General features: G+C 49.3%; 1 protein-coding gene across 1 annotated transcript in view; it reads left to right on the forward strand.

Moving 5' to 3' along the window:
* CA10 (carbonic anhydrase 10) overlaps window positions 1-23,880 on the forward strand; it is a 173,727-nt gene that overhangs the window by 11,441 nt on the left and 138,406 nt on the right. Inside the window, exon 3 of the mRNA XM_061549546.1 lies at window positions 12,147-12,230. Coding sequence (XP_061405530.1) covers window positions 12,147-12,230 — 84 coding nt within the window. The remainder of the gene's footprint in view (window positions 1-12,146; window positions 12,231-23,880) is intronic.

The following is a 23,880-nucleotide window of genomic DNA, read 5'->3' on the forward strand; positions in this document are numbered from 1 at the left end:
GGTTGCAATGAAGGTCGTTGGTTGCAATGGAGGTCGTTGGTTGCAATGGAACTCGTTGGTTGCAATGGAGGTCGTTGGTTGCAATGGAGGTCGTTGGTTGCAATGGAGGTGGTTAGTTGCAATGGAGGTCGTTGGTTGCAATGGAGGTCGTTGGTTGCTATGGAGCTCGTTGGTTGCAATGGAGGTCGTTGGTTGCATTGGAGGTGGTTGGTTGCAATGGAGGTGGTTGGTTGCATTGGAGGTGGTTGGTTGCAATGGAGGTGGTTGGTTTGCATTGGAGCTCGTTGGTTGCAATGGAGGTCGTTGGTTGCAATGGAGGTGGTTGGTTGCAATGGAGGTGGTTGGTTGCATTGGAGGTCGTTGGTTGCATTGGAGGTCGTTGGTTGCAATGGAGGTGGTTGGTTGCAATGGAGGTGGTTGGTTGCAATGGAGGTGGTTGGTTGCAATGGAGCTCATTGGTTGCAATGGAGGTCGTTGGTTGCAATGGAGGTGGTTGGTTGCAATGGAGGTGGTTGGTTGCATTGGAGGTCGTTGGTTGCATTGGAGGTCGTTGGTTGCATTGGAGGTCGTTGGTTGCATTGGAGGTGGTTGGTTGCAATGGAGGTGGTTGGTTGCAATGGAGGTCGTTGGTTGCAATGGAGGTGGTTGGTTGCATTGGAGGTCGTTGGTTGCAATGGAGGTAGTTGGTTGCAATGGAGGTGGTTGGTTGCTATGGAGGTGGTTGGTTGCATTGGAGGTGATTGGTTGCAATGGAGCTCGTTGGTTGCAATGGAGGTCGTTGGTTGCAATGGAGGTGGTTGGTTGCAATGGAGGTGGTTGGTTGCATTGGAGGTCGTTGGTTGCATTGGAGGTCGTTGGTTGCATTGGAGGTCGTTGGTTGCATTGGAGGTGGTTGGTTGCAATGGAGGTGGTTGGTTGCAATGGAGGTCGTTGGTTGCAATGGAGGTGGTTGGTTGCATTGGAGGTCGTTGGTTGCAATGGAGGTAGTTGGTTGCAATGGAGGTGGTTGGTTGCTATGGAGGTCGTTGGTTGCAATGGAGGTCGTTGGTTGCATTGGAGCTCGTTGGTTGCATTGGAGGTCGTTGGTTGCAATGGAGGTAGTTGGCTGCAATGGAGGTGGTTGGCTGCAATGGAGGTGGTTGGTTGCAATGGAGGTCGTTGGTTGCAATGGAGGTGGTTGGTTGCATTGTAGGTCGTTGGTTGCAATGGAGGTAGTTGGCTGCAATGGAGGTAGTTGGCTGCAATGGAGGTGGTTGGTTGCATTGGAGGTCTAACCAGTTCGTTACTGCAGTGCGCCTCCTCTTGTTGCGGCGTCATCTTGGCACAAGGTGTTGAGCCCAGACGTGTCCCTGAGTGGTTGTTGTGTTTGCTGTCGCCCGCCTCGCGCACGATGATTACTCCCCTACGCTTGCCTCTGTTTGTCTTCTTTCTCGTTAACATTTTTTACGTTTAATTGTCGTTCCAGCGTTCCGCGTGTTGAGATTGGAATTTGCGCGAATGGCTCTATCGAAAAAAGCCCCACATTATTTATAGGCTTTGCAATTAATGCAGACGTCTACAATGTTTCTACAGCTCGGAAAATTAATTATCCACGAAGCAACTTTGTATCCGTGGCACGCCACGGGGAGGGGAGGACTGAAGGATAACATGCGTGGGATGAAGACAAAAGGAATGGCGCGAAGGGAGAAGAGAAAGGATGGGAAAAGGGTCGGAGAAACGGGAGCGAGGGGTCAGGCGAGGTGAGGGAGGAAGAGGCTGCATCAGGGACTCGACGCAATAGCGGCCGTTCTCACAGTGGTCGGGGTTCAGAGTGGAGGTGGACACACGCCACCCCCACTTTGATCTACACTCACAATCAGGGACGCGTTGTCTAGCCCACACGGCCTGGCGAATAACGGAATTGTGGGATTATACATTCTTTTGGGGAGCGGTGGTGCAGTGGTTAACGCAATCCACTGTGAACTCGGCCACGTGACTTCAATCACTAACTCTAAAAATGGCAGTCAAGAAAATGCATCACCACGCTTGTATCCTTAAAGTAATATAATGTATAACTGAATCAGCTTAAAAACACTTTAAATCAGTGTTGACAACAATAATTTTAACTCGGAAAGTCATATTCCTGGCCACGGCTAACATCAGTGGCGAATGATATCTGAACTAGTCGTGGAGCTACTGTACCTCTTTAACCAACACACTCTGACCAGATTGGTCAAGTATGGTCAAACAATCCCCCGCGACTAACACTGCATAGGCAACGCCTTCATGCAGCAGTGGATTATCATAGGGCTGTACGTTGTAATGGTTTTGTAGCGTTGTGTTCTTCAACGGAGATGCACCATTGAATAACGCGGTGTAATGAAGGTGAACTATGAAAGAGGCTCGCTGTAGGATAGCACCAAACTGCGGAAGCGTGGTTATTAAATTAGTTCTAAAGGGCAGGTCTCGAGCCCATTCATAATTGACCTTCATTTGCTCATTTTCAAGTGGCGCCTACAAGGTCAAGAGAGCAATTAGCGAGGCTCGACAAAATGTGTCAACTCTCGACTTACCCAAGTCGTCTACCCGCGCTGGCTGATTCGATTACTCGAGTAGTCGATGACTCTAACTCAGGGTGGAGCACTGCATGCTGGGAGAATGTTTAACGGGGCTGACACGTGACCCCAGCAGCACAACAGCAATATAATTGTTAGGGCTGCATGAAAGCAAAAACTGAAATAGATGGGAATGCGACTGGGATGGGATTAGTCAGTGAGCCCAGAGCAGGATGCCTGTGGGAAACACCCCAGGTGATGTGACTGACTTGAGTGGTTTACAAGTCTCTTCATGTTGTCAATAACGGTGAACGAATGACGTGAGGATCATCTTGAAATGAGTGGCGTTATCAAATCATTACTCGTATTCCCTGTACGAATACATCGACAGTGCTTGAAAGTCTGCTCGGCAGTGCTTGAAAGCCTGCTCTGGGCCGTGGACGAGGAGGCCGGGCCAGTGGGCCGGGCCACTGACCTCTCGCTCTGCTGCTCGTGTGACCATGGGAGACGGGGCAAGTGACTGCTGTCTGGCGGCTCAAACTGATGCCCGACGACCCTGAGGAGGTCGCCGGTTCGATTCCATCTCCCGGAGCAGCAGGGGAATTAATGGGGCAAGCTTCTAAGACCCCCCCCCCCTCTCCGCCTGTGTCCACCCAGCCGCGGTGGCCACGCGTTCAACCGTGGGCGATCGCGTGGCCAGCTGGAGCTCACAATTTCCCAAGCTTTGCGGTCCTCTTCTTGTTTCTTTCGGTAAAGTCACGTAGAAGGGAAGTAATAAAATAATAAAAATAAAACATAATAAAACAATTCTCACGACGTTTCGGCTACAACGCAAGCAGCCGTCTTCAGGTGAAGAATGAGACACTACCAAACTAGGAGCTTATATATAAGCTGCATTGGGGGTTGAAGAGCGCCTTAACAAAAAGAATGTGCATGTGAAGAGGAATTTAGCATATTCATGGAAAATGCGTAGGCGTTGGGCGGGGGGGTGTCAAAGTCATATTATGCCCATGCATTATGCAGGATCAGCAGCAACCAAGGGGGGTGCAGGGATTAGCAGTAACAAAGGGAAGGAATGTTAATGATATGTAGCTGCAGTTACTCAACAACCACGTAGAAAACTAAAGTATAAACTACATAAAAAACTAAAGTATAAACTGCATCGCACCATCAGTATACTTACTATACTCTATAATAAGCTGAGTTACTAACAGCAAGTAATACATTACCATTCTACCTCGTAAAAATTCTATAATATGCTTCCATCTAGACCTTATTCTCTTACATCACACGAGCATATACCGTACTATATACTGCCATAGATAAACCCAACATTAAATTATATACTGTATTGCTGTAAACCAACCTATATCTTATACATTTAATATAACACTATGTATTATTCTACACACCCTAATGTGTGTCGAAATGGTTTATTACGTCCTTCCAATGATTGCTGAGCCAGAATCCATTGAAGACTTGGTTCATCAAGGACTGAATGCTGGGGTACCCCCCCTGGTGAGACACTGCTTAACCAATACATACTTCACCTGGAATGGAACCTTCTACAAGCAAATTGAGGGCACCCCAATGGGCTCCCCCCTATCTCCGGTTGTAGCCAAGATCTTCATGGAGAAATTTGAGACGGACGCTATCCAGACTGCCAATCTACGCCCGACCTTATGGAAGAGGTACGTAGACGACACTTTTGTCATCTGGCCACATGGCCGGCCTGCTCTAGACCAATTTCTCGACCACATCAATTCCATACACCCAGCCATCAGATTCACCATGGAAGTCGAAAATGATGGCAAGCTACCCTTTTTGGATGTCCTAATCAAAAGGAGACCTGATGGTTCAATGAGCCACTCTGTCTACAGGAAAGCCACCCACACGGATGCTTATCTAAAACCGGATTCCCACCACCATCCATCCCAGAAGAATTCCCTCATCAAGACTCTATATCATAGAGCCCAATGCATCTCCGACCATGAACACATTTCCAGTGAACTCAAACACGTACGCCAAGCTCTTAAGGCAAATGGTTACTCCGACTATACAATCCGCAAAGCCATCACTCCAACCATCAAGAAGGATCCTGTTGAGGAGCCTTTCAAGACCATCACCTTACCCTACATTGCTGGGGTCACAAAAAAGATCTCCAAAATCCTGATTAAACACAAGATCCAGGTCCGATTCAACACAGTACATAAAATCCGTGATCTGGTACCGTCTGTAAAAGATGTGGTTCCAGACATACAGTACCCTGGCGTCTACAAACTAAGTTGCCCTCTGTGGTAGCAGTTACATTGGGGAAACCAAACGACATGTCTCGGACCGCATCCGTGAACATAAAGCTGACCTGAAACACGGTAGGACAAACACCTCAGCCGTGGCAGATCACTGTTACAACTCAGTGGGCTCACATGATATTGACTTCTCCAAGACAGAGGTTCTCTGCAAGCCATCTGGCTATCATGAGAGATTCGTTCATGAGGCGATCCACATATACAAACACAGAGACAATTTTAACCGAGAAGATGGATTCTGGCTCAGCAATCATTGGAAGGACGTAATAAACCATTTCGACACACATTAGGGTGTGTAGAATAATACATAGTGTTATATTAAATGTATAAGATATAGGTTGGTTTACAGCAATACAGTATATAATTTAATGTTGGGTTTATCTATGGCAGTATATAGTACGGTATATGCTCGTGTGATGTAAGAGAATAAGGTCTAGATGGAAGCATATTATAGAATTTTTACGAGGTAGAATGGTAATGTATTACTTGCTGTTAGTAACTCAGCTTATTATAGAGTATAGTAAGTATACTGATGGTGCGATGCAGTTTATACTTTAGTTTTTTATGTAGTTTATACTTTAGTTTTCTACGTGGTTGTTGAGTAACTGCAGCTACATATCATTAACATTCCTTCCCTTTGTTACTGCTAATCCCTGCACCCCCCTTGGTTGCTGCTGATCCTGCATAATGCATGGGCATAATATGACTTTGACACCCCCCCGCCCAACGCCTACGCATTTTCCATGAATATGCTAAATTCCTCTTCACATGCACATTCTTTTTGTTAAGGCGCTCTTCAACCCCCAATGCAGCTTATATATAAGCTCCTAGTTTGGTAGTGTCTCATTCTTCACCTGAAGACGGCTGCTTGCGTTGTAGCCGAAACGTCGTGAGAATTGTTTTATTATGTTTTATTTTTATTATTTTATTACTTCCCTTCTACGTGACTTTACCGAAAGAAACAAGAAGATGAATCCCTGCAGTCACGAAAGCTTTAAATCGAAACTTTGCGGTCCTCTATATATTAAGGTGTAATCGGCCACACGATTAACGAATGGGCGTTGAGCTATGCAACGACCGATGTCATCTTTCGTCGGTACAAGGATGCCGCTGTCGACGATGCGTGGCACTTGGCAGGCCACACGGCAATGGTGATGTATGTGCAGTTGTTCGGCCTTCTCTGTGGCGAGCGCTTGCACACATGCCGGTCTGAAATACAAATGCAGGCCATTAAGTAGCAACAGGTTATTCACTGGGCTGACTATCAGTGCCGGATCATCCTAGATGCAAAAGTGGCTACACGTGCTACGGGCCCCGCACTTTCAAGGGCCCCGCACTAAATGTTTCCAAGCTATCAACTCCGGTTCAGTGATTCTGTATTTGCTCTATTACTATAGTACTATACTGCATTCAACTTTTATGAACGACTGGGTGTTTAAGGTTAGCGATTTGTCGTATAAATGGCTGTATAGCAAATGAATAAATACAATTACTTTCCTATGCAAGCTAACATTTATGTGTTTAATTTATTTTATTTAGGGCGCTTTATAACATATGCTACAGGCCCCGCACTAGCTTAGTCCGGCACTGCTGACTAGGGGTGACTATGGGTGACTAGGGGTGCCTAGGGGTGACGAGGGGTGACTATGGGTGACTAGGGCTTACCGACCGCCAGATTAATTGTCATTCCTCGCGTTTATCTCCTCCCTCGCCACTGTGCCCCACACTCGCTTCTGCCCCCCCCACCCCATAACGATCCCCTACCTTGATCCCTCCCCTCCATTGTACTTCGCCTACATCAACAACACAATAGACTTTAACCTGTAAGTTTTGAACGTTACAATATATATAAGTGCTTAAGTACGCCACCGTCTCTTCTACCGTTTCGATTTTATTCTCTTGAGACTCATTGCCCATAATTAGTATGGATGTTTTAGAGTATTTTAGTATTGTGGAGTATTTAATGACGTACAGAATTGCATTATCGCATTTCTCAGAGAATGTTTAAAGAATATATATTGACCTATTTCCCTTGCTTTAGTAGCCTCGTCCACGAGCACATAACCACTATCGACGTTTTACCAGCAACACATTTACTAATTAAAATACCATAACGCTTAGGCTACAGGTCCTGACTTGTGATGGACCGTTGCCCAATACATGGCTTCTTGTCAAAATTTTTTTTGAAAGAAATATTCTTCACATGATTTTCCATTCAAGGCGATTTTTATGATGAACGCTTTTTTGTTGTTTTCTTACTCGTGCTGCTGCTGCACGACTGGCAGGCTAGCATCGACAAACAATTTGTAAATGTATTTGTCCATGGCAGGAATTCGGGACACGGGCCATCATAGCCCGGTGTGGGGGGGCGGCATGTGGGGGGGGGGGGGGGGGGGGGTCTGAGGGGGGGTCAGGACGGACGATTCCTGCTGCCCCACGTGAGTCCTCTATGCAACTGCTTCCGTGTCCCATTGGCGCTCAGGACTTGTGCTGCGTACGCGCGTGAGGCGCCATATCACGTCATGCATTGCTGGGATGTAGTGTTCATATATTATAACAGAAAAAGGTTCGCCGAGTCTCAAGACTCTTTTTTCAGGAGGGTCCTGCCAAGTTTTTGCGGTAGGCAGTGGGGGGAAAAGATCGGTCTGCGCGTTTTCCCAATTGAGTAATTTTCTCACGTGCGGCAAGCTTGGACCCATGTCGCCGGCACACAGTGGTCCGACTCTTCCACGGGTGCCCTCGCGTGCACTGTGAACCAGACGGCGCGTGCTATGTTGCGGTGCAATGCGCGTGCAGTGTTAGCCATGGCGGCCTTCCGGAATCTAACCGCGAAGCTCCGCGAAACGCCACGGACACGGCCCACGCTGGGCCGCGTCACCGCCCCGTAATGACGGTGATGGTGATGATGGTGATGTAGGTGATAATAATAATAGCGATGATGTCGATGATGGTGATATAGATTATGGTGATGCAGATGATGGTAGTGGTGATGATGATGATGATCAGTGGTTCTTAACCTTTCCTGTAGCCATGCACCCCTTTGGTTCTCAATCGTAAAAAAATGTAATAATATTAATAACTACAGAGGGTTTGATGAGACAAAGTAGGTTTCCTTACGTGTCCGTGAAATTTGGCCGTGTCTCGCATCCCCAGAAAGGGCATCTCGCATCCACAGGGGGTGCGTGCACCCCAGGATTTGAACCACTGATGTAGATGATGATGATGATTTAGATGATGGTGATGATGATGTAGATGATGGTGATGATGATGTAGATGATGGTGACGATGTAGATGATGGGGATGATAATGTAGATGATGGTGATGATGATTATGTAGATGATGTAGATGATGGTGATGATGATGAGGGTGATGATGATGTAGATTATGGTTATGATGATGTAAATGATAATGTAGATGGGTTCCTGGCTGGGGCGGTCCCCCTAGGCCTGGTTAAGGGTTCAAGGGTCATCTTCACGGGGTCACGACTCCGTGTGAAAACCGCGCGGGATCTGAATCTCCCCACCCCTCTTTCCACGTCCCTTGCCAGGAGTCAACAAATGATCACAAATCAGGGTCACCTGCTAATCCTCCTTCGTCTTATACACGTGTCCCATCTCCTCTGCACTGCTGGCTGTTTAATTTGCTCCACAACAACAGCGACGCCATCGCCACTAAGTGGCGGTGACGTCACCACGGCGCCAGTGCCAGGCTAGGTGCACTTTGAGGCCACCACGTGATGTGTCGAAGGTTCGCCGACAGGAGGTCACGGGACAGACCCAGCAGGTGCCATGGGTTGGCTGACTGAGATGACTGGCAGATGCACCAGTTGTGCCCCCTACTGTGCCAACTTGCCGCATGTAATCATTATCCGTTGCTCCTCTGCCCTCCGTTGTTGTTGGAGGACGACTGCCTCCAACTGCTCAGGAGCGTTTTTTTCACGAGCCTCCTCCATTTGCGAGTGTAACACCGGCTCGTGATTTCCATATCGATCGAGTTCTTATCCCGCGTGCTTCGACGTGCACGCATCATCAGCGCGAGAATCGGTTTAATATTCTACACGGGGGAACTTCCCGCGGTGCCAGGTGGATCGTGGCGGAGTGCCGCGGGCACAACGGCGCACCCAGCGACACGCGCGCGGTGAACAATCAACTAATTAATGGATTGACAACGTGCGGAATAAAAAAGAAGGAATCCTGTTAACTGAAACGATAACCAAGGCAACACCGCTCATCCCCTCCCCCTCTCTAGTCCAGTGTCCCACGGGGCATCCGCAGTGGTCGAGATCATGGGGGGGGGCGGGGAGGGAGAGATTTGAGCTAAGCCTTCTCATCAGCAGTCCCTGCTTAGTCTCGTCCTCTACTAGCCCCTGGAACATATTGCCATCATCAGCAGCAGCCGCTATGATCAATCTACTGCTTTATGGACTGTCCATGCCGCCGCCATCTCACGCGAAGCCGCTATGCAGGCCCGTGGCAGATCGCGAGGGTGCCGCTGTGAGTCGCCACCACGAGCGCCCGGCTCCGCGCATCACCTTGCCGAGGGCGCCAAGAACAAAGGCGCTTTGATTCCGTAGCCCTCTTAACAAAACTGCAACGCGCAGGGCGTGCAGACGCACACGGGGCGGAGTGCGCGGTCGCCTACACAACAGCCCCAGGCCGTTGGGGCGACTGATGTGAGCAGGAGCCCGTTCAGGCCGGCACGGCGCACCGGGTTGAGGGGGGGAGACCCAAGAGGAGTCTCCACTCGAGCAGACCGCAGACGAGGCAGGATGTGTTGAGAATGTACAAGCAATCTAGCCAATCGGGCATGACGTTGTGCGCTATGAAGAAGGGCCATTGCCCGAAACGTCACGTAAAAATGTTTCCTTCAAAGGCCACAGTGGTATCGACACGCGTGTTGTTGTTGTTGCTGCTGGGTGCACCTCACTGCCACCGCAGCTACATCACCAAATCGTTTGTAAATATACTTTGTCACGGCGGGGTTTTCTGCGTGACTCACCTGGCAGTGTGCACCATACTTTATGCCCCTGCATTGACCGGGGAGAGCCCCCTCGGCGTCGGCCCCGCGGGGGAGGAGAAGGAGTCCCGCGTGGGGAGCTCGGGGCACGCGCGCCCTCCCGCAGCGCGCGCAGGTTGCCAGCGGCGAGTGCCGCCGACTCGCGGCTCGAGGGTTCTGTCCGACAGGAGGTGGTGCTCACCCTCCCCCGCCCCCAAGGCTGCCCCGCATGAGTCGCACGAGTCCCACGATTTTAAACAAATAAAGAAACCCGCCCGAGTGGCCCGGGGTGCGCCTGTGTTGGTGTTGGTGCCGCCACGTGCGGCAGGGGCGCTGGGTCCGCTCGCCGCACACCTCCACGCGGGTGGCGCTGCTCGCGGGGCGCCGCGTCACGCGGCACGCGCGCAAGGCACGGGCGCGCGCTCACCCCCCCCCCCCGGGCGCAAGGCACGGGCGAGCCCCCCCCGATTGGCACGGGCGCGCGCTCGACCCCCCCCCCCTCCAGGAACGCGCGTGCCCTCCGCGGCGCGAGGGTGATAACGATGAAAATGACAAGGGCATTAAATAGTGATGTACAATGCGAATTACACACCACGCAAAATATTCCGTCAATACTTGAGTTAATGGGCCTTCAGCAGCGATCGCACAATGCCGCCTTGTCCGGCCTGCTGTCGGGACTCTCGCCCAAGTTCGCATCGGTGAAATTCCTTTTCTGCTCACGGTTGGGGAAGAGACGTGGAGGAAGGGGGGTTGTGTGGAGCGGGCGACTTGCCAATGCAATGAGTTGGCTGCGATCCAGTGCCATGGTCTGCAGCGGACACATTATTGCCGGCCACACGCAGACCTGCAGGAGAAGCGAGCGACTCCGCCGGGTCTCAATTAAGCTTGATCTTCGCGTTGGGGGAATTGTTTTAGATTGCATTTCTGCGTTGCGGGAAATTGGCTGGGGGACAGGCGGGGGGGATTGCTGAGCTTTGCATTACCACCGGCCCTGTCACTGCGATGTTGAGGAACCACTAAGTGTATGTACTTTGCTTCATAAGCGTCCACGTAAAATGCACCGCTGTGCATTGTACGCAGTCAAGCGTGTGTGCCGCTGCTGCTGCTGCTGAATGTGTACTATGTGTGTGTGTTGACTAAATAGCAGCAAGGCACGTGTGTATTTGGCAGCAAACAGACTGCATATTTAACTTCGCTAACTTGTGTCGGCTTGCTTTGAGATGGGGAAACTGTGTGGGTGCATGTGAATCGTGACTTAATATCGGATCGCGTCGTCAGCGTGTAAGCCGACTCGGGCTGTGACGTTGTGTGTAAACTGCTCGTAAATCTCAAAGCTGTCCCCTGCGAAATGGAGACACGAAACAAATGAATTGAGAAGCCAACTACAGCGCAATGGTTGCGGGCACGCGCGCACGTGTGTGTGTGGTGTGCGTGGTGTGTGTGGTGTGTGTGGTGTGTGTGGTGTATGTGGTGTGTGTGTGGTGTGCGTGTGGTGTGCGTGTGGTGCGTGTGTGGTGCGTGTGTGGGCGTGTGTGGTGTGTGGGTGGTGTGTGGGTGGTGTGTGTGTGTGGTGTGTGTGTGGTGTGTGGGTGGTGTGTGTGTGGTGTGTGTGTGGTGTGTGTGGTGTGCGTGTGTGGTGTGTGGGTAGTGTGTGTGGGTGGTGTGTGTGTGGTGTTTTTGGTGTGCGTGGTGTGTGTGGGTGGTGTGTGTGTGTGGTGCGTGTGTGGTGTGCGTGGTGTGTGTGGGTGGTGCGTGTGTGGTGTGTGTGTGTGTGCAGGTGGTGTGTGTGTGGTGTGTGTGTGCGATGAACGCAACGCACCGCTGCCGCGGGCTGCTAAGGTGAACGTGGATGTGGAACAGAAGCAGGCGTCCTCACCTGTTGATTCCTGCGTCGATAAAGGTGCCTCATTAAAAAAAGAGAGAGACAGAAAAGCCATCCTTTAATTGGTTATCTCGACATTTTGCCGACAAGTACTTGAACTCCAGCAGGGCAGCAGCAGGGCAACAGGGCAGCAGCAGCAGCGGGGAAGCAGCGGGGCAACGCCCCCGCGATGGAGCAGACACGCGGTGTGCAACGCACAGACGACCTCGGCGCTGGCAAAACAAAACAAAACCCGCTGATCCCCTCGCCCCACGCTGCCACGAGCGAGAGCGGAGTAGCGCGTGGCAGGGCCAGGGCGCTGGGCTCGAGTGAAAGGTCTCCCCTCCTCACCCCCTTCTCACCCCCCCCCTCACCCCCCTCACCCCCTCCTCGCCCCCTCCTCACCCCCCCACCCTCTCCGTGGTTGTGTCGTGTGCGCGCCCACAGGCGCCGCAGCTCAGTACAGCTCCCAGAGGATACAAGACGACTGGTGGACCTACAAGGAGATCCCGAATGGAAACTTCGTTCCAGGTGCGTGCGCGTGGCTGTCGTGTAAACAATGTCGTGTGGCCAGGTAACCCGCACGGACACCTTGAACCACTAGACTCCTGCATGTCGACATGTGTAAAGGTGCAGCCCTGAAATTGATTGCTCACGCACGCCACTGCAAAGGGAAGGGTTCTCACTACAGGGGGCTCATAGAGGGCCTCAACAAGTGGGTGCTTTGGCCTACTCTTCCACGCCGGCCACACGTGACCTGCCGATGTACTAACTGGTACCCATGTAACTGTCCTATGCTTTGCACTCCTATCGTGGTTTTTGTACGGTTTGTTGTTTTAACGTTCTGACCAACCCCTCTCGGACATCTGTGAAAAAAGAGCTTTACAGCCCATCGGATTTCTATATTATAAAGAAATATTCTGATTATGAGTCAGAATTTGTTTATGCAGGAGGAATCCGACGAGCTATGAAGCTCTTTTTCACAGATTTCCAGAAGACATTTAGACTGATGGGGGGACAGCGACGGGGGCGGAGGGGAGTGTGGCGGGGGTGCGGGACGTGATTTGCTTCAACTTCTGCGCCGTGACATGGAATCGAACCGGCGACCTTTAAGTGTGCAAGCCCGGTGTGCTTGACCCATCACACCACGGCAGCATACGGCGTTTTAAATCGGTAGTCCTACCATTGGTTTGCAGCAGGTGATGTGGATTGTGAAATATTCATGCTGGAGAGCTGGGTCCAGAACGAACTGTACAGCGCTAGGAATGTGGTCAGCTGAGACTTTCTCAGAACTCCAATTCCATGAGGGTGGTGAATCGAGACGGTGAAACGTCAAGTTACGACTTTTTAATCACCTATTCTTTTTCATCCGATATTTAACAACATATGCCATAATTATAACACGAATATTTACAATACCATTATTCCTCATAAAAAACCCCACAAACACAGATGGGGCATTTTAGGTCTTTATCTGAGAAGCTGCGAAGGGCATTCTGGGAAGTCGCTCAGCGGGTTGATGATGCTATTGGCCGGTGTGAGGAGCTATAAACGTCTAATTATTTTAAGTGTTATGGGTAATATCGCGTAAATCTAAATGTGTCGTTCACCGACCACCAACTGAAACGGCCAATCAGAAAGGTTTGTCACGTAATCACAACGTGCCAATTGGTGACTACTTCAGCACACCGGTGTGTTGGAGAGTAAAGCCACAACATTTACAGTCCGAGCACGACGCTTCACTGGTGATTACAACCAGCTTCATCAGGCGATCTTAATAGGATTGGTCGCTAAAGCCGACGTGTTCACCACCACCACGTGTGCTTCTGTAAGTTTGGTGATTTCTGAACTTCTCAATCTTGTTCACGGGTTCCTTTTGCGGGATTTAAGGCTTAGCCTGATGTAAATGCGGTAATTATTTTGAGATTATAATTATTACAAACTTAGGGGTGGTCAGGACAATGTGTAGGTCAATTTCCAAAAAGTAAAGCATTCTGCTGATAAGTCATAACATAACTTAATGATGAAATAAATAAAAACAATAATAGTTACAATAACATCTAGAACGAATATAATGAACATTAAAAGCATAAATACATTGACCTCAGCCACATACCTGGCCATGTTGCATGGGGTTGTGTTTGTGGCAGCTGATTGGCGGTGGGGGTGGTGACGTCATCCGTAGCAATGACGGCCACGCCCACAGCGTTGCTATCTCGCGGTGGCAGTTAGTTATTTATTTATTTTACACATTTTTTTACGCGGAATTGCAGCGCCTTGTAAGAGCATTTGCTGCTCTCAGGCCCTCAGAGGTCACGTTTGTGCAGCTGCTGCGATTTCCATTTTTGCATTTTAATCTCGATTTATATTAAAAAAAAGATCTCTGCTTAAAAGCGACGTCTGGCACTTTCATTTTGTCTCGGATTGGTGAAGAACAGCAACGACTGCTAAGTAGTGGAGGCAGAGCCGCCTCACGCATTCGCAGGGTGATAAAAGCAGCGACTATAAAACATCATCTGCAGGCTTTAAATATCTTATATTCAACACGTTCAGTGTAGAAACTAAAAATATGACTGAATGTGGTGGCGGCTGGGTAAAAGCTAAGTGCAGTTTTCAAATTTATATTGCATATTCCTCATGCGTTTTTAACGAAATTGTCCTCAATTTGAAACTTTCATTTAAAAAATTTGTAGTCAAATACTTTTATGTCTGGCATCAAACCTAAAATGAGGCATTGTTCAAAAACATTACTGTGAGCATGCGAACATGTCACAGTGTGTGTATATATATATAAAATGCAGCTTTGATCAGAGAGCATCGCATAAAAAAAAAGTATCAAAGAACTGATATAAAAACTGACGACCGACTGAATATCCACCGTGTTGTCACCATCGTGCCACTTGCACGATGGATGTCGAAGCAGCCGTAGCCGGAGTCGCGTGGCTGTGCTGTGGTTGATCGCCACCGCAGGGTGAACCTGCCTGGCAGCCTCAGTCACATTGCCGGCCACGGCTGACAGCGCTGGCGAGGGACGGAAAATGTCCCCGACTGCGCGGGGCGCACCGCTAACGAACGGGGGGGGGGGGGGGGGGGTCACCTTCACAATGTTTCGTTTGCCGCGTCGCTTCTTTCTCCGCTCACAACGGACGACGACGACGACGCTCCTCCTCTCCATTGCTGCGCGCGCCACGTGGCGCTCGTCTGCTGGTGCGTTGGGGGGGGGGGGGGTGAGCCCCGAGGCAAGTCCGGCTCGCGTTAACTCGGCGGCCCTAGTTAATTTGCAGGTTTTTTTCTCATTCTTGTTGTCGTTGCTGCTGCCGTTACTGCCTAGCTTTGGTTTAATTCCATACGAGTGGGAATTATTTATACCGATTTTAAACCCAACAGCCTCCCGGGAGGCTGTGCAGGAGAGTGGAGCATGAACATGGCAGGGGAAAATGAGCTGTACACACACACACTCTCTCTTTAGAAGAATGTGTACACTCACACACTCTCTGTAGACGACAGACACAGGAGAAGAAGGAGGAAGGCCAAACGCCTCGAGGGGCAGGGAGTTGACAGCAGGAATGGGCAGGCGAAGAGAGTTCCAGATGACCTCCGACTGAATGAAGAGGAAGGATGACCTCCCACTGAATGAAGCTTGAATATAGTGTTTGACAAACAGCCGTGGTCGCTGGAGTGGAGAGTGCTTGCAGGAGAGAGTAGAGTGACTTGGGAGAGATGAGTGGCGAGTGTGCCAGTCCGTGGAGGATCTTGAACATGGTTGAAGGCAGTTTTGAAGTTGATCCGGGATTGGATTGGGAGCCAGAGGTCACATTCGTGGCAGCAGCAGAGACGTCGTTAATTTAAATTAGCTGGAGTTTGTAGACGAGGGTTTTGTGGAGTTTATAGATGAGAGAGTTCCATGATTTAACCGGGGCATTAAATAAACGCATTGACATGCACGAAGGGGCCTTACTGCTTGTGCGACCTGAGCGATGAAGGCGTTGACGCGTGCCGCAGCAGCCGCAGCAGCAGCAGCTGGGGAAGGTCAATGCCAGATACGAGAGACGTTGTTCAGGAGCAGGCACGAGGTCCTGCAGATTGAATATACGGGGGGGGGGGGGGGGTGGAGGGATCAGTGTCAGCTCCGAGGCGTCGCAACACCTATTACCAGTGCGGTGCCAGGGTGTCGGGGACGCACGCTCAAACACTGCTGTGAGTCGCCATTTGCCACCGAGGGGTGGGTCCCCTTGCGTTCTTGAAAAAAAGAAAATCTTTGTATCCGGACAAAGTGCGAAGCAATCCAAGATGAGACCACGTCAAGTGAGGATGTGAGCGTGGTCCGTGAGGATGAGCTCATGCAGTCCATGGCGACGCAGATGCTGGCGAAGGAATAATCGTCGACATGAACACTTTTGCCGGAAGGGAGAGAGATCTATTCATTAGAGCATGGGATCCGAGCATCATAATAATACTCGTCTTTATTTATAGACCGCCTTTCATATCACACGGTTCAAGGCACTTCACACAAGTGAAGATAAAACAAAACATTTACAAAGACAAATGTTCTAAAAACACTCACGAAATAATAAAATACATCAAGTGCGAATTTTTTTTTTTTACAAAACAATAAAACTGTGAGATGCCAGAATAAAATAAGACGGCTAAATTATATAAATAGGCCTCAAGCCTTCGTTTAACTGGAGCGACTACAAACTCGTGGACACGCGCAGGGAGCGAGGGAAGAGTGAGTGGTCTGTGGACTCGAACATAGCTGGAGACCACGAGACACCACGAGAGAGACCACGTGACACCACGAGAGACCACGTGACACCACGAGAGACCACGTGACACCACGAGAGACCACGTGACACCACGAGAGAGACCACGAGACACCACGAGAGAGACCACGTGACACCACGAGAGACCACGTGACACCACGAGAGACCACGAGACACCACGAGAGAGACCACGAGACACCACGAGAGAGACCACGTGACACCACGAGAGACCACGTGACACCACGAGAGACACCACGTGACACCACGAGAGACCACGTGACACCACGAGACACCACGTGACACCACGAGAGACCACGTGACACCACGAGAGACCACGTGACACCACGAGAGACACCACGTGACACCACGAGAGACCACGTGACACCACGAGAGACCACGTGACACCACGTGACACCACGAGAGAGACCACGTGACACCACGAGACACCACGAGACACCACGTGACACTACGAGACACCACGAGACACCACGTGACACCACGTGACACCACGTGAGACTACTATAGACCACGTGAGACCACGATGTATTACCAGAGACTACAAGGGCCAGGAGTGGGGAGAGGGAGGAGGAGGTCATCATTTGCCACCCGTAGTTTGGTGGTCGCTGCCGCTCGGAGCAGTGGGGTCAGCCCGTCGCAGAAAGTCACATTGCGTCTGATATTAAACCTCGTCTGTCTCATCCTGTTCAGTGTAGTTTGGATTCCTGTAATATCTGTTCCGATTTTGTAAAACGCTCAGAAGGGGTTTTCCCGTCAGTTTTTTGGTGTTTCGTGTAGAACTATACCACTCTGATTTTGCGTTTTGCCGAAGTAAATGTATCTTTCAACATTGTCAATCGAGAGGCGTTGAAAGGAGAACTGTTGATTGATTGTCACTCGCAAATGCGCTGCGCTACGAACCCGGTGAGCCGAGTTTGATTCCTGGCGATGGCTAAGACCAGCGAGCAGTGATTCGTAGCCTGGTCCTGGGTTGTCCCGTCCTTAAACCCGCACTGACCAGCGTGGTGAAGTATGGTCAAACAACTCCCACGATGACACGGTGTGGGTAGACCTTCATCCAGCAGTGGATTGACAATGATCTGTGAATTCTGAAAAATTTAATTTTTCACTCAGATGGCAGTGGTTGTGGTTCGCGTGAGCAAACCAATCAAACCACTCGGGGAGCCAACAACTTAGAGGCGTTCATACGAAAGTGGATCACCAAATCTCAACCCTCATTCAGAACCCAAATAAACACAAGCCGATTAAACACAGAAAGTAGAATTATCATCTCCGAATCTTGTCAGCAGGTATCTCGTCCCGTCACACTTAATTATTTAGAATGAAGCCACTGGGGTTAACATGCTTCTCTCTCTCGCCGCCCCGATACATCTCCCGTGTCGCCACACCTCTTGTGGCATCCCACTGCGACTTAAATAAATCGCCGAGCGCCGCCCGAGTGAAAAATCTTCTCAGGACCCCCCCCCCCCCCCCATGTGGGCCGGCACCGCCTCTGGACGCCTCTGGACGGTGCCGGCAACTCGGACGTGGCACGCGCGGCGCGGTCAATGAGGCCCCAATGTTGTATACTAACCCTTCTTCCATAATTGAGATTAATAATATTTGATGATTTTTATATATTATCTTTTTACTTGTTTTTTTTAATGAGTGAAACACACCAAGCGCAGCAAACTGCAAAACACCAGGTGTTGTTAAGTAATGAACCGGAGGAGGGCTAGGATGGCAGAATTTACAACGTTGCTTCAAGGGAAGATAAGGCCTGATGAACGGGCACATGTCACCCGTGCAGGCGGCAGAGACAGTGGGAGTGTCAGCCAGACATAGTTAAGGCAAAAGCCCAATCATCCTGCATGGTTTTAAAGTAACGTCAAAATTCGAAATTCAACAACAGAGTAGGCTAAATTATCGATCCTCGCGCTCGCTCAAATTGGAGACCAGGCTGCGAGCTACATCAATGAACCATTGCCCATTTGCTAATCCAATACTGAATGTTAATATTACTGAAGTCAAAACGAATTCTATGACCTCAGCACATGGGCAAATAATAGGGCAGTGTCGACTCAAAGGCAATGGAAGAAACAGAGGCGCCTTTGTCTAAATCACAACCACAGAAAGCCAGGAATCATCACTGATTGTGTGTTCAGGAATTCCGAGCTAGTTAGAACACGTGCACAGGGGGGGAGCTGATGTAAACAACCCTGCGCGTCTGGATGTGAGGGGGCCTTGGACCTGGAATCAAGAATAAACACTCCCAGAGCAGAAGGTTGGCACAGGGGGAGAGGTGATTTAAAAGAGGGTTGTATATCTCTCAAGGCACAAGACCCAGCTGAACAACACGGCTGCGGGGGTCACCAGAAGTTCGCATTCGCCTAGTTAAGACAAAAAGCTCAATTATTCTGTATTGCTATTAAAGTAACGTTAAAGTCGGAATTTAACAACAGGGTAGGCTAAAGTTATCGATATTCACACCCACTCCAATTAAACCAGGCCACAAGTTACGCCTACTGAACCATCACCATTATTAAGTCAATATGAAATGTTATTTCCATACTTCAATACTTTCTATACAATTCGACCCGAAGCATATGACAATCAGAACCTTCCTAAGTCAAAATTGAATCGCACCCAGACAGGAGCGAATAGTCAATATAAGGTTGAAGAGGGAAGGAAATCAAGAGCACGGCGAACTGCAAACGTAAGCAAAAAGCCGGGAACAACACCAGCCCAGCAACAGCGAGTGGGGCTTCGACAGGCCATAAAGTAGAATAATAACTCCCGGGGTCAGGGGACACAAGAAGAAGCAGGCAGACAAAAACCAGAACTGACTCCAAGGTTCAACCGCCCTCACCTACTCAGGAGTGACGGAAATTAATGAGGCCTTGAATTAACGGCAGGCAACAACAACGGCGAGCAGAGATAGGGTGGGGCAAAGACTGCGGACCATGGAATGCAACTTCGTGTCAGTAAAGCCCTGACAAACAAGTTAAGTTAAAGACATCACAATACATAATATCGCACATAACATCAATGTTAACGCTATTCACCGTAAACTATATTCCGCTTATATAACCATCCAGGCACCAAGGAATACGAATTCCTAGGATCAAGAAACTTACCCCTTAACCTAAGATATCGGAAATAAATTAATAGTAATAAGTATATGCATGAAAAGACAAAGTAAAACTTATGGAAAAGCCAGGATAACGGGATGAATCACCACCAGGTCGAATATAAATACATAATAAAAAAAAAACAATGTTAAACCCAGGGTCGGAGAGAAAGGGAGATCCCGGCCGTCTTTGTATCCCCGCAGCGCGGGATAGGAGTGTGTGTACGCTCGGGGAAACACCTACACTTGGGTCGGGAACCACGATGGGAAACGACAGACCTTAGGTTACATACAGAATCATAACTGTGAAATAGTAAGGGACAAATGTTAACTTAAAACTTTTAACCATTTCTTTGTGCGCCGGGTCGGAGAGAGTGTTGCCCCCCCTCCAGGTTGTGCAACACGAACAAAGACGCCTATGAGACGATTTGTAACGTCTGTGTTTTGGGTTCATGAAGAAGGCCAGACAAGAGATAAATTGCACCCAGACAGAGAGACGACTTCGAGACAATTTGTAACATCTGGTTGTTTGCTCGTGGGTTTTATGGAGGGAGTTGACAACGGAATATACCGTCAGTGATGCACACAAGGACATACGGACACACACATGGACACACCTGCCTACGGACAGATCCTGACACAGCAAAAATCGGAAGCCCCGCCTTGTGGGCGGGATCCAGGGGGATTTTTCAGCATAAAGGAACGGATCCTGAACATTGGAAACCAGTGCGACGGGAGGGTCCACTCAGAAGCTCGACCGGGAGGGTCGACTCAGCAGGAGTGCGACGGGAGGGTCCACTCAGAAGCTCGACCGGGAGGGTCGACTCAGGAACGAGTGCGACCAGAGCGGGTCCACTCAGGAGTGCGACCAGAGAGTCGACTCAGGAGCGAGGGCGACCAGCGGGTCGACCCAGGAGCGAGCTCGACCGGGAGGGTCGACTCAGGAGCGAGCTGCGACCAGCGGGTCGGCTCGACTCATCTTCAGCTCGTCAATCTCTGCTGCCGCCGGAGATCTCCGCTGCCGCCGGTGGTGAGCGTCGCGACTTGGCGACGATCCAGCGCTGCACGCTACGAGCGAGTTGTGGGCGCCACCTACCGACCGGGTTCCGAACTGCGACAGCGTATCAACAGCCATCCGAGCCAATTCACCACGGTGACAGGAGAGCGCCTGATACGTATGACGCGCACCGCCCCCTCACCACACGACCACCAGGCGTCTGTTTGACATAAAGAATCGACTCCGAACACTGACTATTCAAGACAACTCTTACCACTCAAACACACTCGAACCCATAAGTCATCCGTGGCTGGGAAGGCATCACAACGAGACCGAGTGGTGGCCATCCGTCGTTATAAGAGTATTCTTAATTTTTATCTTTAATATTTAGTGGGCTGTACTCTTAATCGCATAAATTCCCAACAGATCCATCAATACGAACTGATTCTTGGCACCTCCTTCCGCCGAGCCACGCTCACGTGGGGAGTGGTGGCCCACCGGATCCTTATCAGGTGATCTGGTCCCCAATTAGTAAACTTGGTATAAGATAACGATCTTCGGAAAAGGAGCACCGTCGCAGGCCCTTACTCCGAGCCGTTCTGTCAGATAACCTGCCGATGTATCTGTTGAGATTGGTGCCTTTAAGAATAGTAACTGTTTTGATTGTGTTTTTTTTTTATCGCCGTATAATCTTTCAAGTATCTTTCAGTCATAATCGCCGCACGTACTCGCATCCTCTACAGAATATTCAACTGTTCCGTGACCCAAGGTGTTAACAACGTGATAAGGGTTGCGTATGATCAATAAGGAGTGCGGTACTGCGTGAACAATATTGAGTATAATCATTCATTAACGTTAAGGTTTTCTTAGCATAGTATTTGCATGTTTTAACGACTCTCTCTCTCACTAACAACCATCGCGTTATGCGGGATCCATGTGCCGTTGTCAAAGTGAAATCAGACAATCGTTGATGATACTGTATTGATGCCGTATTGACGTTCCGGGATTGAGAGTTCGCATACTATATCATAGTTAAGGTTGAATTAGTAATAAATTGATCAATACAGAAGTGGTTGTGTGATTCTTTCCTGAAATCTATGCATAAGATCTGCTTCTGCGTTGAGATTTGAACTTGGTGACCTTAATAAACACACTAATACATACTCAGTAAATGTTAAAGCGATAACGGGGTGAACCGGGGTCTGGTTATCATAACGACTTGCGTTATCATAATTACACCCACTCGCATAATTAATACGATTACCTCTCGAATTGGCATAATTAAAATGTGCGTAATTACATAAATTAACATATTTCCGGATAATTACACATTTGGCCAAATTTCATTTAATTATTATTATTTCCACTGAATATTCATAACCCACATATACAACATAATAATTTCACCCACGCACGCATACAACATAACAAATTTTCATAACCAACATATACAACATAATGGGGGCTCGTCTCCGGGATCTCTCGCAGACAGTTATGCATGAATTCAGGAACGAATCACTGATGTGTTAATCAAAGTGTTGTGAACTAACGTTGCCTTGTGATTGTAAACGGGGGTATACAAACAAAACGCGCTCTGAAGGGAGGTACCAGAGTAGCAGAGTATAAAAAAGACAGCTGGGCTGAGATTATTTGCTCGAGTTAAACTGACGCATCCTGTGATACAATTGTTTATATGTGCTCTGAAAGGGAATTCTAGAGTAACTCACGACGCACATGAGATGTTAGAATTAAGATACACTCTTAAGTCTATTAACCACACTACATAATAGAGATGGCACAGGATCCACAACATTCTGAGTTTGACACACCAACGCATAACACTGATACAGAGTGGACCTCTGAGGAGGAGATGGAATCTATGGAAAAACAATATCGGGAATTTGTGTTAAAACGTACTGGACGGACTGCTAGCCAGCAGACGGAGCAGAGAGATATATGGGAGGGGAGCCATACAGAAGATGTTAAGGCCCATAGAAGGAAACTACTTAAGGACGTGATGAAATGTGGCAAAGCCAAACGTGACGTAAAAATTGCAGAAATAGCGAGGGTAGACTCGTATCTCCTCGCACAGACAGACAGAGAAAGATTATGGAATGAGGAAAAATTTGAAAGGGAGAGACAAGAGAAACTGTCCTTAATGGTGCAGGTAGAGCGTCTGCACGCCCTCGTGAGAGAGAAAGAATCCGCACTAAATGCACCAGTGAAACACCCAGACGTTGATACACAGGACACATACGGGAGTAACAATTTACCACACTCCGAGCCACGGGGACGTAGCCCAGGGCCAGATCCCACAATGAGTGTGGCTACTATGCAAAGCAATTTTGATAAAGTAACACCCTCGCAAATCGAGGAGAGAGAAGAGGAAATAATAATACAAACGGGAAAACATGAGGCCGACCACCCCAACGTTAGAGAGAGACAAATAATTAACCCTAAGTCATCAGGATACACTGTAATGATAGAGCGGGAAAGGGCGGAGCTGGTGCAAGACGGGAAACATGACATAAACAGAACACCAGGCAGACGCACGCTACGCAAGTATGACCGACATGATGCAGATGACAGAGACAGCTCACCAGAGAAACGCACCTCGCACAAACACGACCAACACGACACACGTAACAAGAGCTCACCAGAGAGACGCACATCACACAAGCAGGAGCCATGGGATAAGCAGAAATCACCGAGCCAAGTTGACCCACGTAACAGGTGCAAAAGGCACTACAAAAGTTATGTTAAGCAGAGCCATCGTGATGGTGACGGCTCATCTGACACTGACTTCTCTGACAATGACCAACACGACACGGATAACAGGAGCTCACCAGAGAGACGCACATCACACAAGCATGAGCCATGGGATAAGCAGAAATCACCGAGCCAAGTTGACCCACGTAACAGGTGCAAAAGGCACTACAAAAGTTATGTTAAGCAGAGCCACCGTGATGGTGACGGCTCATCTAACACTGACTCCTCTGACAATGACCAACACGACATGGGTACCAGAGAGAGCTCACCAGAGGGACGCATGACATGTAAAAATCACCCACGCAAAACCACCCGCACCAAAAATCCCAGAGACAGGAATCCCGATAACCATGAAGCACGAGACAAACATAAATTCAACACCTCACCTAGCAGGCACCACACACGTAGTAGGCAGCATGAAGGTCGAGGACAAAAACACTCACCACATAGACACCGCTCAAGGAGATCACGCACACCAACCCACAAGCACGAATCACAAGACCCACATAAGGAAAACAAGAGACA

This window comes from Lethenteron reissneri, chromosome 10 (genome assembly GCF_015708825.2).
Source record: "Lethenteron reissneri isolate LAM-NWPU_2019-01 chromosome 10, ASM1570882v1, whole genome shotgun sequence".
In the NCBI taxonomy this organism is placed as follows: domain Eukaryota; kingdom Metazoa; phylum Chordata; class Hyperoartia; order Petromyzontiformes; family Petromyzontidae; genus Lethenteron; species Lethenteron reissneri.